The sequence below is a fragment of the Scylla paramamosain genome, chromosome 41 (genome assembly GCF_035594125.1).
Source record: "Scylla paramamosain isolate STU-SP2022 chromosome 41, ASM3559412v1, whole genome shotgun sequence".
NCBI classification, from domain to species: Eukaryota; Metazoa; Arthropoda; class Malacostraca; order Decapoda; family Portunidae; genus Scylla; species Scylla paramamosain.
In genome coordinates this window covers 12,939,467-12,956,966 of record NC_087191.1, presented here as the reverse complement: position 1 = coordinate 12,956,966, position 17,500 = coordinate 12,939,467, and the positions used below count along the sequence as shown (strand labels likewise).

Here is a 17,500-nt window from a genome sequence, read left to right as displayed (position 1 = left end):
AATTTTCATTCACTTGCTTTAAAAAGTTTCACTCACTCAAAATATCCTTTCACTCACTCAAAAATTTTCATTCGTTCAAAAATTTCATTCACAAATTAACACTCTCTTGAATAACAAATGAGAGTTTTAATTCACTCCCCTTGAATCATGAATGGGAAAACTTTAATAACCAGAGAGAGAGAGAGAGAGAGAGAGAGAGAGAGAGAGATTCACCCACTCCTCTCTGCCCTCCCACAGCCCTCTCTCTCTCTCTCTCCCGTCTCATCACCACAGCTCTTCACAACACTTCTGAATAATAATCCTTTTAGCTTAGTATTTTCCTCCATAAATGTGTTTTTTCCCCTGTTTTTTCCCATATACATGTTTAATGCACTAGTTTTCCTCTATATGTATGTGTTTCCTCAATTCCTACACATATGAATCTAGTTTTCCTTTAGTATAGCCTAGTTTCCTTATATATTCCCACATAGATACCCTGTAGACTAGATTTTTCCCCTTAGAATCAACTGTAGTTTTTTTTTTTTTATTCTTGTCCGTTTTTTACATTTGATCGCATTCCTGAGCAATATAGAGGCTTAGATCCCATTGCTGACATGTTAAACGCATTCCTATTGAGTATAGAGTAAATCCTAATTACTTTGGTTTCAAGCGCATTTCTGACCAATATAGAGGCTTCCTGACAAACATAGGCACTTGAATCTTACTTACTTTGGGGTTTAAATGCATTCACGATCAATACAGAGCCTTAAATCCCATTAATTATGGTGTTAAGCGCATTTCTGATCAATATAAAGGATTAGATTCCACTTCCTGATAAACATAGATGCTTGAATCCTACTTCCTGATGAGTATAAACGCTTAAATCCCCTTTGTTGTGGTGTTAAGCGCATTCCTGGTGAACATAGAGGTTTAGATCCCCCTCCTTGTGGTGTGTACGTGTTGTGGTCTTCCTCGGCTCGTCTCACGGTCGTCTGCCCACGTGTGTCGCAGTGTAGCAGCTCCTCCTAGTCCATCTCAGGAGAGGAGACGTGCCCTGCTGCGGCCTTGGTCAGCCTGCCTCACCCCGCCGCACGCTAGGCCACTCTGCCGCACCCTGGCTCGGCTTGGCTGGTTTTGGGTCACTCTGGGTCACTTTGGGTCAATATTTGTTCATTCTAGGTCACTTTTTGGGGTAATTTTACGTCACTTTTTAATTTTCTAGTCGTTTTTATGGTCATTTTTGAGTCAGAGTAATCTTGGGGTCACTTTGAGTCATTTAGGGTCATTGGGGACAGTGTGGGTGAGTGAGGTCACACTCCCGGTGAGGGCAAGGGTGTCCTGGCTGGCCAAGGTCGCCGCGGGTCGCCCCCTGCCGGGGTGATTCTCGCCTCGGCCAGGTGAGCACAGGTGTGTAGCGCGTGCCTGCCTGCCTGCCTGCCTGCCTGCGTCCCTCCCTCCCTCCCTCCTCTGCCTGCGTCCCTCCCTCCCATTCGGCCTTCACGTGCTCTCTTCCCTCCCTCCCTCCCTCCTTCTCTCCTTCACTCCTCTCCCTCCCTCTCATCTCTCCGTCTCTCCGCCACGCCCCTCTTGTTTTTTCTTCGTCTTGTCTCCGCCGTTCCTTCCTGTCTGTGTCCCCGCGGCGCTGCTCCTCCCTCCTTCTTCCTCTCCCTGTTCCCCCCAGCCCCACTGCACGCCCCCAGCCGCCTCCCGGGCCGGCCAGTCACTGCCCTGCCCCGCGGTCCTATTCACTGTTCACCGTGTCCACAGTAACGGCCGCAACACCCCGCCCCCCACGCCAGCCAGGCAGGCTTCCCCCACGCCCCCACGCCCCCACGCCCCTCAGGCACTCACTCAGTTGTGGCGTGTGTTGGGGAAGCCTGGCCGCGCTCCCCCAGCCCTCCCCGCCCTCCCCGCCCCTCGCCGTGCAGGTGGAGAGCGCCCTGCCCCCGGGACCCGGCGGCAGCCTGGTGCCCCGGGGCGGCGCGGCTCTGTGCCCTCACGGAGCGGGGCGGGGGTGGCCCACAGCCTCACCCCAAGGGGCGGCACCCGCCTCCCCGGTAACCCCCGCGCCCCGGTAACCCGCCCGCTGCTGTAGGCCGAGGACGAGGTCAACAAGCTGCAGAAGAAGATGCAGCAACTCGAAAACGACTTGGACCAGGTGCAGGAGTCGCTGCTCACCGCCAACAACCAGCTGGAGGAGAAGGACAAGGCCCTGTCCAACGTAAGTGTGCCCCCGCGCCCCGCCCCGCCCCGCCCCGCCAGGCTGTGTAGGCAGGTCCTCCCCCTTAGTGCCAGGAACAGTAGGGACAGCAGGAACAGCAGCAGCAGCAGCAGCAGCAGCAGTAGCAGCGGCAGCAGCAGCAGCAGCAGCAGCGGCAGGATCTCCACAGCATGATGAGGCGGCTGCCTTTCCCCTCCCCCCCCCGGGGCCAGACACTCACGCCCCCAGTTTCCCGTAGACCGAGGAGGAGATTCGCGCAACCCAGAAGAAGATGCAGCAGGTTGAGAACGAGCTTGACCAGGCTCAGGAGCAGCTGTCCGCCGCTAACACTAAGCTTGACGAGAAGGAGAAGGCCCTCCAGAATGTAAGTAGGAGCCCCCCACTGGCGCCGCCGCCACCGCAGCCCTTCAACGCTTATTCACGCCCTTTTTTTCTTTTTTCTTTTGTGTGTCCCGCCCCGCGCCGCCTCCTCGCTAGGCCGAGGAGGAGGTGCACAACCTGCAGAAGAGGATGCAGCAACTCGAAAACGACCTGGACCAGGTGCAGGAGTCTCTGCTCAAGGCCAACACGCAGCTCGAGGAGAAGGACAAGGCTTTGTCCAACGTAAGTGTGGCTGAGGGGCACCGCCCCCCAAGGCCGCCGCCCCGGGCACCCGGCCACGGCCGGCTTCCATCCGAGCCTCCTCAGAGCCACTCTGGCCTTTTTTTGCGATAGTGCCGGCGAGGCCACGCCGCCCGCCCCCGCCGCCCTTCCGGGTCAGGGGCAGCACGCGCCCCTCCGCTTGTTACTAACCCTAACTCTAACATACCGCCAGGACGCCCGCCATCCTCCCCACCTTGCCCATCACTCCACCTCTCCACCACTCCACCACCACCAGTCACACATTTTGTCCACCCCGCCCCGCCCCGCCCAGCCCCGCCAGGCACCGTCGCAGGGGCACCCCCTCGGGCGGGCCGGGGGGCGCCAGCACCACAGGGTGCCGGTGGCCGGACACTGGTCCACCACCACCACCACCACCACCAGCACCACCAAGCCAAGACTCGCCAGCCCACAGACACCTGTGTTGCGTGTGATTATTTTTGTTTCCCGTTCAGCTTTCCTTAAGTTACTTTGTGTTTGACTGTCCGTCTGTCTGCCTGTCTGTACCATAACACTCTACTACTGGCGGGTGAGCAGCCGTTGTCCCGGCGCCCACCCAGTAACACCACCACCACCACGCCCGATGTTACTGTGACTCACACCTAACTGTCAGCGGCCCCGCGCCCCACACACACACGCCCCGCCACGCCGCCCTTGCCCCAGAGGTGAAGTGAGCCAATGTGTGCTGGAACCAGCCATTGGCGCGGCAAGGCCTCAGAGCCACTTCCGCGCGGGGAGCGCCGCGCTGCGCGGCCTCCAGACCTCAAGACACGGCGATGTGTGCACCACCACCACCACCACTTTTGTTGATTTACTGCCTGTTTGTTTCTCACTCCACCACACGTATTAACTGCTGCCGCCAGAGTGAGTGACTCCTCCACCACCACCACCACCATCACCACCACCACCACCATCACCACCTCCACCACCAACACCACCACCACCATCACCACCACCACCACCACCACCATCACCACCTCCACCACCAACACCACCACCAACACCACCACTCCCATCACAATTGTGTAAATAACCTAACCACCACCACCACCACCACCACCACCACCTCTATAACCACCGTACCACCACAATAACGCAGTCTGCGCTGTTATTATGATTTATCAGCCTTCCATCAATATTTTTACGTTTTTTTTGCCTCAGCAGATACTGAACAAACCAAATAACTGCTTTTCTCTTTCTTTTACAGCTGCTACTAATGTTATTCTTTTTTTTTTTCCTTTTTTGTATATACCATTCCCTCAGTTGTTCCCTATTATTATTTCTATCGGTGCATTTATTTTGTGTTATTGCTTTGCTTTTATAGAAACTGCTTGTGTTACTATTATTACTATTATTATTATTACTTATTACTTATTATTATTATTACTGTTACTATAATTTTTCCAAAACCCTTTATAATATGCATCTCTCTAATTGCATGATTATGTATTGTATATATTTTACATTTATGATTGTATTCTTTCGTTTTATCATCATCACTACTACTATCACTACTACTACTACTACTACTACTATTCTTACTACTAACACAACAACCTCACAATACTGCAACATTTTATTACTTTTCCTTATTTTATCACATCAACAAATCAAAACAACACATTTTAACCTACTTTTTATTCCACCTGTTTTTATTTTTTTATTTTTCCTTTTACACATTTTCAAAAGTGTACGCCCCACGGAAACCCAGACCCAGACCCAGACCCAAACTCAGACCCAGACTCAGACCCAGACCAAGACCCAAACAAACCCAGGACCGTAGGATTAGCAGTGTATTTAGACCTAAAACAAAAATAGCTTAAATAGAAAAAGGAAAGCAGAGAGAGAGAGAGAAACATACATACATATATACATACATACATACAGGATAGAACAGACAAATAAAGAGATAGACAGGTTGAATTAGGTAAACAGAGAGAGATAGAAAGGCTAAGAACGATTAGGAAGAAGGAATAGAAGAAGTAGATAGACAGAGAGAAAGAGAAATAGAAAAAAAAATAAAATAGACAAATAAAACAGACAAATGGACAGATAACCAGAGATAGAAAGGGATACAGAAAGAAAATAAAAAATAAAAACTAGATAGATAAAGAAAGACAAGAAAAATAAATAGAAATCTAAAATAGACAGACAGACAGACAGACAGACAGACACGAAGATAAACAAGATTCCACACAGACAAGAACTAAAAAGAGACAGACAGACAGACAGACAGACAGACAGAAGAGGAGATATCCAGACGACCACCACCACCACCACCACGAGCCAGTAAGCCTTTCATCTGCCACCGTGACCTCGCCTGCCCTCAGATGACCTCGCGTGGGTAAGTGTTGCTTTTTCTTCTCGTTGGCGGTGACCTGGCTTGACCCGGGCACCGCTCCTCGCTCTCTTCTCTTGCCTGGTGAGATAGGGACAGGTAGAAACAGATAATTGAGGTTTGTTTGTAGTTCGTCAGATTAAAGAGGAAAATTTTAGGTATACGAGTTGTTGTAGTGTTTATTGTGTTAGGGAAAAGATTATTAGGAGTTTTTATTTATTTATCTATTTCTGTGGTTTGTCAGGTTACGGGGAAAATTTTTTGTGTGTGGCTGTCAAGTTTTCTATAATTAGGGAAAGATTTTTAAGTATATGATTATTATTTTTATTTATTTATTTTATTTTATTTATTTATTGTTTTTTTTTTTGTGCTTAAAGGTTATAATGCAATGCTGCCATAGAGGAAAGGATAATATCATATTGCTCCGTATTGAGAAGTTAGTGAGATTATTAAACCGAGAAGTGGAAAGTAATAATAATAATAATAATAATAATAATAATAATAATAATAATAATAATAATGGAAACACTCAAGTGCTGTGCTCTGGAAAATATGTTTATAAAAAAAATATATATTACAAGAAAAATTAAGAAAGAAATAAATGATGGTAATAACAATAACATGAACAAACATACAAGCACATATATGTACTTCTGTCATTATTGTACCTTCGTAAAAAGAAAAAAAAAAAAAAAAAAAGGAAAAGGAAAAAGAAAACGGGAAGGGGAATATTTTCTTACAAGAAATGCGAAAAGAAAATTTGTATTATGGATCACTGTGCGTACGTTTCTCTATTATCGTTATATAGTAGAAATTATATCAAAATTTTAAAGACGTGTGTGTGTGTGTGTGTGTGTGTGTGTGTGAAGAGCGAGCGCAGGCGTGGCAAGACGGAGAGGGAATGTGCTTATCACTTAAGAAGGAGTGCGTGCTTACCCCTCTCTCTCTCTCTCTCTCTCTCTCTCTCTCTCTCTCTCTCTCTCTCTCTCTCTCTCTCTCTCTCTCTAGGATGCAGACACCGTGCCCCATGTTAGGAATCTTTCTCGTTGTCTGCAATGAAAGTAAGTTGTGCCCTGCGTGCCTCTTGTGAACACCTGCGCTCTCTTGGGAACACCTGCTCTCTCGCTCTCTCTCTCTCTCTAGATCCTCATTCTCCTCTTAGAATATAAGTACCTCTTCCTCCTTTTAATCTATTTACTTATCTTTGCTTTTTCTCTCTCCTCTTCTCCCTTTCTTCCTCTTTTTCTTCCTTTTATTCCTTGAAAATCCTCTTCGTGTTCCTCTTTACCCCTTCAGAATCTCCTCTTCTTCACCTCTTTTCCTCTCCTTTCCTGTCCTCTTTTCCCCTCTTTTCTGCTTCTTTCTTCCCCTCTTCACCTCTTCAGATTCTCTTCCTTGTTCCTCTTTCTCCTCAATGTCCCCTCAGTAGCTCCCTCAGTAGCCTCCTTTGTCCCTTTCTCCTTTCTGCTCATCTTTCTCCTCTCCCTGGCCTCTCATCCCCTCCTCGAAGTGTCTCTCTCCCTCTCCTCTCCCTCCCTCTCTCCTGTGCGCGGTGTTGTCATCAGAACGCTTGCAGGCGCCCCTCCCTGGGTTAAAAAAGAAGCTTCATTTGTTTATTCAATCCTTCCTCCCACACTGGTCAGTCCTCGCTGGTCAGGAGGTTAAGCATCGCACCTCACACCAGTACCACCACCACCACCGCATCCACAAAGTATTCTAAGCATTCCCACGCAGTTTTCGCTTCCCCTTGTGGGCTAAAATTAGGGCGTGGGGCACATGCGTGGCTGGGTGCCATAAATGGTGTGAGGGTAGGCCGCTGTACCTCCCCTCAGTTGTGTACCACCTCGTAGCGACGCCTCACCCCTCCTGCCAGCTCTCTTTTCATCCCGCTTAGCTTCAGCCGTCCTGCATCATCTTTTTGCCGTCCTACGTGCTCCTCCTCGGGCGTGGGACATGATACAGAGCTGGTGGCGGCGTGCGGTGGTGTGCGGCGGCGGTCCTGGTGACAGTGTGGCGGTTTGAGCGTGGCGCGCTGAGTGTGGTAGAGTTGGCTGGGTGCCACTAGAGGGCTCCACCGCTCTGCTCCTCCACACATTGTAAACAGTGGAGGAAACATGGACCCTCCCTCCAGCGGTGTCACGAATGTCGCTAATCCGGATCGTTCCTCGCGGCGGGACAGTGTCGGTAACGGCGCGATGGCCAACGGCGTAGCGGGGTCCTCCTGCGACTCTGAGGACGCCGAGGAAGTGGAGGGCGGCGGCGGGGGCGGCGGTGTGAGGGCGGGAGTGAGTGTGCTAGCGGGTGTCGGGAGTGTTGGTAGTGTTGGCAGCCTTAACGTCGCATCAGCTGACCCGGACAACAAGGAGGACTCGTCTGTGGCCTCCGCGGACGACGCTGACCAGGCTAAGGAACTCGAGGAGCTTGCCAAACTGAGATGCCAGAGCGTGGCGACCGAGGTGGTGGCGGAGAGGTACAAGCGGCGGTGCTCAGACTACCCAGGCTTTGCTTTCGGCTCCTCAATATTCAGCTCCAACACCTTGATGAAGTTCAGCATCATAAAAAACGAACTGCACAACATCATGAACGTGCAGTTGAAGAGGGTTAGTATATACACTCGGTCATGGCAGCGTCAGGAGAGGCTGTGTGTGTGTGAGTGTGTGAGCGAGCCAGTTGTCAGCCAGCCAGCCAGTCACTCTTACTCTCCCTCTCCCCCTCCCCACCTCTCACATTAAGGGGAGGTGGGGGGGGACACTTGTTTTCGCCATTATTAGTCGCTCTTTTTTGTGGGGTGTCAAGGCTCTCCAGGGTCCAGCGGGCGTTCATTATTGCATTAAGGACTGCTGGCACCGCTGACCCCCGCCTGACTCCCACGACTGGCGGTCTGCCCCATAGAGTTCAACCCCCCCTCACCCCCTCGCACCCTGACTGACTGGCTCCCCCGCACCCCACACACACACACACACACACACACACACACACACACACACACACACACACTCCTTTCCTGTCCTCACTTCCATCTCGTTGACATTCAGGCGGGGGAGTGGGAGAGGTGATGTCCACGCTCCAGTACCCGCCAATGTCCAAAAGTCCATTCAAACAAACTACTTTCACATTGAAGCTCCTCCGCACATCACACTTTACTTTTGACACTGCTGCCCACCACCACCACCACCACCACCACCTCACCACCACCAAGGAGGTCACTCGACATGTACAGAAGCGGGTCACCTCAGCACACCCACCACCCGTCACCCACCTACCCACCTACCCAAGGCTGACTCAGCTGTACATATAAGTCTACACACACACTCACACACACACATGAGTCATTTTACTGATTCCATATCCTACAACTGGGGAAATGTCTGGGAAACGAACACGGGAACACGGGAACACGCCAGCATCCCTTCCTGCAGTACCCTGAGAGATCGACGCCCTTGCTATGCCCAACTCAGAGCCATTTCAACATCCATAGAAGGCCAGCCGTGCCCTTTTCCCTTCCTTAACGAACACCTGCATGAGTCACACCACTAAGCCGCTGGTATAAATCGCCTCATTCTTTGTACACTCCACACCGCTTCAAGTTTCATCAGAGGAATTCAAATCTTTCTCATTATCCTGCCTCGTCAACGCCATCTGGTTTCCCCGACAGCGTAACTTGACCTAAAATACGATAATAAGCGGGTAGAGCAAGGTAAACACGCATGAGCATCCATATATCCTAAGCTGCAGACGAGGAAATTAGTAAATAAGTAAATGTACATTCAGTTTGCCACCATCTGGTTAATAAAAACACGAAAGTAAGACAAATACACTATTCTGCTTTCATTATCGAGACTGTTGGAGTTAGGAAAATATACGAATATACACACTTTACTTGATAAAATAGATCGAGTGACAAAAAAAAACGTACCACTCTTTTATCATCGTACCTATGAACTAGAAAATATCGTGCGAGGTTTACATGACCACATAAACTAAATAAATAAGTATGATAAACACAGGGGCATGCACATTTATACAGTTATTAAATAGATCAAATATAGAAAAAAATAAATAAATAAAATCGTACCTAGACTTGAAAATATTGTACGCATTTACACACCCACACACAAATGCAAAAACTGAAAGAGATAAATGAAATGAAAATATGAATTCACACATACCATTTATAAACAAATCAAATAACAAGAGAGAGAGAAAAAAAAAAAAACTCGTACCTAAATTAGAAAATATCGTACGCATTACCACCACCACCACTACTCAACCAGGCAGTCATAACCACAATCTGGGTCAGTAGCACGAAGTATTTTGCTTATTAAAGGGTTAGTGAGGCTGGCTAGTGGGCTGCTGGCTATTTGCTACAGTTATTAGCGACAAAATGACTTCCTCTACTACCATTGATAACACACACACACACACACACACACACACATACATAGGGGAGGTACCAAATCGTCTATATTTTTTTCATTCCCTTATACTTTTTTCTTATAAGGTGTTGAATCCCATATGAAGCAGGATTGAATTTCACTTATCTGATTTTAAAGAGGATTACAGGTGTTTTGTGGAGAGAGAGAGAGAGAGAGAGAGAGAGGAAGGGAGGAGATACAAAAGAGTAATTTTTAAACGAGAGAAAGGGTTGGGAGGGAAAACAGGAGAGAGAGAGAGAGAGAGAGAGAGAGAGAGAGAGAGAGAGAGAGAGAGAGACAATTTACATGCCATTGGAGGGATGATCCGTGTGTGTGTGTGTATGTGTGTGTGTGTGTGTGTGTGTGTGTGTGTGTGTGTGTGTGTGTGTGTGTAATTTTCAATCGTTCACAGTTACTGAATCAAGCCGTAACGTAGACCATGGGTAGAAAATGATAATAATAATAATAATGATAATAATAATAATAATAATAATAATAATAATAATAATAATAATAATAATAAAACAGACTTCGTGACTATTGAAAGAACACAACATTATCTTCTCCTCCTCGTCTTTCTCCTCCTCCTCTTTCTCCTCTTCTTCGTCTTTTGTCTATTCTTCTTTTTCTTCTTCTTTGTGGTAATTCGCTTCTGGACTTAACATTTTTTTAATCCAGCAAGAGAGAGAGAGAGAGAGAGAGAGAGAGAGAGAGATAGGGGAGGGTGATATGATAAAGGATGTGACGTAAAGAAGAGATGGAGTTTGTGAGAGGAGTATAAAATGACACACACACACACACACACACACACACACACACACACACACACATCTGTAATGACGGAAATGAGTGTAGTTATTGTTACCGGAAAAGAACACACACACATACTCTCTCTCTCTCTCTCTCTCTCTCTCTCTCTCTCTCTCTCTCTCTCTCTCTCTCTCTCTCTCTCTCTCTCTCTCTAACTGTACACGCTTGTTAAGGTTTTACTGGTTTCGAGAGAGAGAGAGAGAGAGAGAGAGAGAGAGAGAGAGAGAGAGAGAGAGAGAGAGAGAGAGAGAGATCTGAGTCACTCTCCCGGCATCTGCCCTTCCCCCTTCCCCCCTTTTCTACCTGGGCAGGTGTGTGTGTGTGTGTGTGTGTGTGTACCGGATGGTAAGCTAGTGCCCGTGTGTGTGTGTGTGTGTGTGTGTGTGTGTCAAGGTTCCTACACATACCCACCACCACCACCACCACCTCCTCTCCCTCTTGTCTCACTCTCCCAGCCTCTCACTCATGTCTGTCCCTTCTCCCCGTGTCCCTGTAGCTGCAAGAACACTATGGCAGCATTCCCCATCCTTAAAATTAGCCAAAAACTTTCATAATGAACAGTTTCCTTAAGTAATCGTATGCATTCTCCTCCGGGCATGCGCAATGTGGCTCCTTCGCCCATCACTTACTGGAGTCCCTAATACATATAACCTTGAGTGCTGATCCCGTCTATGATAGCTTGAAAATACGTCCACTCCCCGCCAAATGAAAGCTTTCAATTTAAACATCAGTGGGAGAAAGTGAGAGGGAGAGAGGGAGAGAAAGAGATACAGACGGAGAAGGCACCAGCTTAGCGCCTTGCATGACGTCATTCTTCCTTTAGTTCTCGAGACTTCTTCACTCTTTCGTACTTTGCGGCTTTATTTCACTTGTACTCCATCAACTTGGGGTTCAGCACGATACCTGAACCCTTTATGCTTCTCCTCGTGCCGGGTCAGAGAGAATTGCAACCTATTTAGTGGAGTTCTTGATGGATTTAACCGGTCTGTTGATCCCTCTCAGATGACTCCTTATATGGCAGCCCAGCGGACCACAGAACTTTCTCTGTCTGGATGTTAGCTTGTGATTTTTCAACACCCCCTGTGCAAAGCGACGGTGTTACGCAAAGCTGTCACACTCACGCCATTGGGGATGACTTGCCGTGTCTACCTGTTACCTGTTACCTGTGTTACCTGGTGCGGGAGTTAGTCAGGTGTGGCTGCTGCCGTGTCTGTACCTGACTTCATTTGCCTTTTTATTTTCGCCTTTTTTTTTATTTTGTGGTTCTCATGATTTACCGGTGAGAGTTTTGCGTTAATAACTGAATGGCAGACTCCGCTGTCACATTTCCGCCAGCGTTCACCCGTGAATTGGAACGAGGCGCCTGGAAACTTGCAATAAAGTTAATAATATTGTTTTCTCTTTATACCTCGCGTCCCAAATGTTCCAGATATCTCAAGTTTACTCATCTCTCCAGCCTTTATCCAGACTGTGAGGATCATACTGACATTTATTAGCTTAGCAGCAAGAACTCTGGACTTTGCTGATGTATGGCGGATAAAATAATACACGGGGATGATGAAAGTAAAGGTGGGACATAGAGAGAGAAAAAAAAAAAAAAAAAAAAAGTGAGGGTTACGTCCCTGCTAACAGCGCGGAGGGATGCACACCTCTCTGAAGTTTTTCTCCCGCCCAGCTTCCAGACGTGGATTATTCCCCAGATACATAATGCAGGAGACACTAATTATCATAGCAAACTAGGCATCAGTAATGAGGAGACAGAGGCATTGGGGAAGGAGGGTAAGGTGAGGGTGTGGAGGCTCTAGTTTGGTGGGCGGAGTTAGGCAAGGCTGCGCGGCGCGGCGGTGGAGGGGCGAGGACGGGACGGGGTCGACTCTCCTCAGTGTGATTACAGAGTTGGTCGCGGGGAGACGTGTAGTTGTGAGCACTTGTGAAGATGACCACCACGATTGGTAAAGGCGCTGACCTGATGGAGGTGCTGAAAAAGAAAATGCGCCAGGCCAAGGAGGATACGGAGCGCTTAAAGGATGACAACGAGGAGCTCTCCCGCAAGCTACAGATCGAAGTGCAGAGACGTGAGGCAGTAAGTTGCCGTCCCGTGCCAACTACCACCTCCTCAGATTTTACCATTTTTCTCCTATTTAAACCTCCTCCAGGACGCCGGTGGGGATGTGACCAGCACCCCAGATGCCCTGAGGCACCCCTGGAAGCTTGGCGTCCAGGGGGGAAGGCCGGGGAGGGAGGGAGATAGGGAAATAGAGAGGGATGCGAGGTGGGTGTGCCTGCCTGCTTACCTCCCTCCTGCCAGACACACACACAAGTCGCTGTCTAGCATGGTTCAATATTTCCACGACTCGCGCCTGTACCACACGCCACAGGCCGCTATCACACACACCACACGCACCCACGCACACGCACGCAACACCACACCAACCCACAGCCTCAAGAAACACACCGAACGAGGAGAAATGAGAAAAATAACATCTTTTTTTGAGTTACACCTCCATTCCTCCGTCACCCGGCCTCGCTTGGTGGGTGAGGTCAAAATAACTGCTTTCCCCGCCCCCCCCTTCACCCCAGGCTGTATCTTAACCCTTTACTCATACAGTTAAAGGGTTACTGTATGCATGTCTGTCTTTAGGGGTGTTGTGAAGGTGTAAACAAGGCGGGGGTAGGATGTAGTGTTTGTTAACCGGTAGATTGGAGGGGGGCGGGGGAGGGAGGGGCGGCGTTTTGGGGGTTCAGGGGGTTAGGGGGGGGGGCAGGGTGTAGGTGTGCCTTGGTTTATTAATGTTTTCTTTGTTGTTTTCTTGTTTAGTCTTCCTGTTGTGTTATTTGCGTGTAATTTTCTTGCTTTCTTCCTCCTCCTCTTCTTTCCTCTTCTTTCCTTCCTTCCTGCCTGTTGCCGGAGTTCATGGAGGAGGAGGAAGAGTAGGAAGATTGTTGCCAATTCACATTCCTCTTATCATTCTCCTCCTCCTCCTCCTCCTCCTCCTCCTCCTCCTCCTCCTCCTCCTCCATCTTCCTTCTCCTTTCCTCCTGCCTTCCTTCTTCCTCTCTTAGTCAATTCTTTCCTTCTTAATTTGCTTATCCTCTTTAGTGTGTGTGCGTGTGTGTGTTATAGTATCCCACACCCAAACTTTAGTGTAACCCTTTGCTTTTTAACTCTCTCTCTCTCTCTCTCTCTCTCTCTCTCTCTCTCTCTCTCTCTCTCTCTCTCTCTCTCTCTCTCTCATTTCCTCTCCACCCTATTCTAATTCATGACAGCTTCCACCCAGCTCCACCCTATTCTCTTCTCTCCCTCTCTCTCTCTCTCTCTCTCTCTCTCCCTCCCTCCCTCCCATCCTCTCCCTCTCATCCACACCCGCCCATCCATAGCAATCCACGCCCACAAATGATACTATTACATGCACTGCCACGCCCTCGCCTCAACTCCCCTTCCCCTCTCACTCCCTTATACACACACACACACACACACTCTACTATTTTTTTTTTTCGTCATATTTAAGTTTTTTTGTATTTTTTTTTGTTATATATATAGAGAGGGAGAGGAATGAGGAAAAAGGATATTGTATAGAAATGGGTGGGTGAATTTTGCTGTATTGGGTGAGAGAGAGAGAGAGAGAATTTAGCTTTTGTATTGGGATGGAAAAAAAAGTATTAGTAGTAGTAGTAGTAGTATGGCTAGTAATAATAGTAGAAGCTGCAGTATTACCACCACAGTCAGTAGCAGCATAACAGTAATACCAACACAACTAAAGACATTAATAGCAGTAGCACCACCACCACCACCACCACCACAGTAAGATGCACAGGTAATGCTATCAGTGGCAGGTTAAATGACACACCTGTCCCCACACATGACTGATGATTCACCTAATTACCCGTGGCTTTTTTACACCTGTGCACTCCCTCCCTTCATTCCCTGCCATCACGCCGCCCTTCTTCCTTCCTTCCTTCCTTCCTTCCTTCCTTCCTTCCTTCCTTCGTCCCCACAAAGGATACAGGGAGAAAAGCTTATAATACGCGGGTTTTTAATGAACAACTTGTACACGGAAATCTTTTTAAAAATACCTCTGAATGGAAGCTTTTATACAGAAATTCTTTAAAAGTACTTATAGAAAATTGCAGAATACGTGTTTTTTTTTTTTTTTTTTTTGTATATAGAAACCCTTTAAAGATATAGATACCGAGAGAAGTGCTTCAGAATACACGATTTTGGGAATGAAAGGATACAGTATTATGTGTAAAAGTCTTATAAAAAATACAAATAGAGAGAAACTTAAGAATTCACGGGTTAAAAAATAAAATAATTCAACTTTTTTATATACAAACCTATTAAATTATTGCGTTTAAAAGCAAGAATACAGTATAATTTTAAATGAAGAATACAACATTTTGTACAGAAATACTTTAAAAATACTGGTGTGTTGGCAAGCAAGGGGACAGATAGGAAACACAATACACGAGACTTTAAATGGAAGAATACAACGTTTATATAGAAGATCCTTAGAAATTGTGGTTTATAGAGGGAAATAGTCGCGTTGCCATTACTGTTTAAGAAGAGTAAAAAAAGATTAGACCTGAAATAAGTAGTTTAGAAGAGAAATGGTGCTTTATTTTATTTTATTTATTTATTTATTGTTTTTTTTTAATAGAAGGGACAAATATATCGGTTTTACATAGAGAGGTTCAAATATTAAGTGTTTTTAGCAAGAAATAATTACTTTTTTTGTGAGATTTTCCTTAGTTTTCTCAATAGAAGCAACGAATATGCATTTTTTTTTTATATAGGGCTAAAATATTCTCTCTCTCTCTCTCTCTCTCTCTCTCTCCTCTCTCTCCTCTCTCTCTCTCTCTCTCTCTCTCTCTCTCTCTCTCTCTCTCGCAAGCCCTAGCCAAACGTATCCACGCCAGTCACATCTGCCTTGTTTTTGTCAGTTCAATATTTTTTTTTTTTTTTTTTTTTCATGAGTAAAGAATATCCGTGTTTTTTCTATAGACTTCCCAAAGATTACGTGTTACAGAAGGAAGTAATATTGTTTAGGAAGGTTTGTTTGTTTGTTTGCTTGTTTGTTTTTTTCCATACAAGGAAACAATACAGGTTTTTTTTTATCTAGTTCCCAAAAATTACGTGTTTTATAAAGAAGTGGTAATGTTTTTTGAACTTTTATTTATTTATTTATATATTTTTTTTCTGGAGAACTCCCAAAAATTACGTTTATTAGAAGAAATAGATGTTTTGCCATTTTATTTTATTTATTTTCTATAGAAGAGGAGGAAAAAAAATTGTGCTTTATATAGTTCGAAAGAGGAATTAAATGTTTTGTTAAGCTTGTTTACTAGTTTAATGGTTCTTTTCAACACACACTTGTCTAAAATAAAAAAAAAAATAACTACACACACGTTTTTGTAACAATCCAAAACAACAATGAATGAAAATGATAAGGAATGTTGCTTTAATATTAATAGTGAAGAAATGAAGGAAATTAACATAGAAGGAATATTTGTACAGATGTATGTTGATTACTGAACGGTGGTGGTGGTGGTGGTGGTGGTTGTTGTTGTTGTTGTTGTTGTTGTTGTTGTTGTTAAGAGCAAAGCAGGTGGTGATGACAGATGGTGGTGATTGGCTGTGTGCGTGTGCGTGTGTGTGTGTGTGTGTTTGTGTGTGTGTGTGTGTGTGTGTGTGTGTGTGTGTGTGTGTGTGTGTGTGTGTGTGTGTGTGTCTTGGCCCTCGTTAGTCATCTGTCACCTGTAACACCTGGATAGCCAATTAGGTCGTCCTCTCTCTCTCTCTCTCTCTCTCTCTCTCTCTCTCTCTCTCTCTCTCTCTCTCTCTCTCTCTCTCTCTCTCTCTCTCTCTCTCTCTCTGTAGTAATGTGATTAATGCTTTGTGCGGGTCGATCACTGTTTGTGTGTGTGTGTGTGTGTGTGTAAGGTCGTGTGGGTGAGCGGGTGAAGGAGGGAGAGTGGAGGGTGATGGGTGGGAGGGGAAGGGGGGGCGGGGGCAAGGTTAGTGTGGTTGGGTACTGTACACCTTCACCTGGCGTGTGTGGCCTTGCCTGAACACACACACACACACACACACACATACATTCCAGACAGAGAGAGGGAGAGGGAAGGAAATGGTGTGGCGTGCAGGTGTGTCACGTGGCGTGTGGCGGGCGTGGAGCACCTGTGTGGCGTGGGCAGTACAGGTGTGTTGGGTGGTGTGGCGGGGGCAGAGGGTTGCCTGCGTGACAGGTGTAGGGGCGTGGTGGGTGTGGCGGCAGAGGAGGGAGAGGTAGAAAGGAGGCAGCGCGGCACTGCCTGGGGGCCTGGGTGGCGGGGCGGGGCAGGGCAGGGCAAGGGGGTGGGGGTGGCGTGGTGTGCGTGACGCCTGGCGGGGCACGGCAGAGAGGGAAAGTGGGTGGAGGGGCGGCCTGCCTAGTGACGCCCGCCCCGGCCCGGGGTGGCGCAGGCAGCAGGCTGCAGACGAGAGGTGGAGGGTGAGTGTGAGGTGTGAGGTGCCCGGGAAGACCTACCTGTGCTGCCGCCACAGCCCGTGACCCACATCACGCCGCCGCGCCGCCACGCCGCCAACACCACGCGACACACACAGTGCCACAGCCCAGGGCCTGCCACTGCCGCCCCGCCGGGCTTGGCGCCGCGGTGCCGGGCTGCGGGGCGGCGGTGGGTCACCCCGGTGAAAGTGTGGTGTGGCGGGGCGGGTTTCCTGGCGGCGGTGGTGGTGGTGCAGGGCGCGGCGCCCCAGCTGACCTGGTTCCCATGTGGGCGGCGTGACCCGCGCAGCTTCCTGCCGCGGGACAATGCTGCACAGTACACGCCCGCAAAAAGCTACCAAAAAGCTGCTCCCGCCCGCACGCCCCACCCCGCCCCTCGGCGCCATGCCGGGGCGGGGCGGGGCGTGTGTCGGCATAATGGCGTGTGTAGCCAGCGTGTCTCCGCCGCGGGCGTGGCGACACCCACTTCCGTGTCGACCTGTGCGGGGCAGGGGCGGATGTGGGGCTCGCCCCGCCCGTGGGAGCCGCGGCAGGAGCGGGGCGGCGGGCGGCGACCTTGGGGCAGCGGGGCCAGGCGGGCCTTGCGTCACAG

At 48.1% G+C, this 17,500-nt stretch overlaps 1 protein-coding gene across 50 annotated transcripts in view; it reads left to right on the top strand.

Annotated features, from left to right (window-relative positions):
- Positions 1-17,500, top strand: part of LOC135092815 (tropomyosin) — a 51,875-nt gene that overhangs the window by 5,069 nt on the left and 29,306 nt on the right. For 24 of the 50 annotated variants that reach the window (XM_063991516.1, XM_063991521.1, XM_063991524.1 and 21 more), the window contains exon 1: positions 7,020-7,777. In XM_063991516.1, the coding sequence (XP_063847586.1) occupies positions 7,292-7,777 (486 nt within the window). In that variant the 5' untranslated portion in view covers positions 7,020-7,291. Of the gene's footprint in view, positions 1-2,074; positions 2,201-2,438; positions 2,565-2,677; positions 2,804-7,019; positions 7,778-12,214; positions 12,486-17,500 lie in introns of those variants that run through there. The other 26 variants (XM_063991534.1, XM_063991535.1, XM_063991539.1 and 23 more) reach the window with 11 other exon arrangements.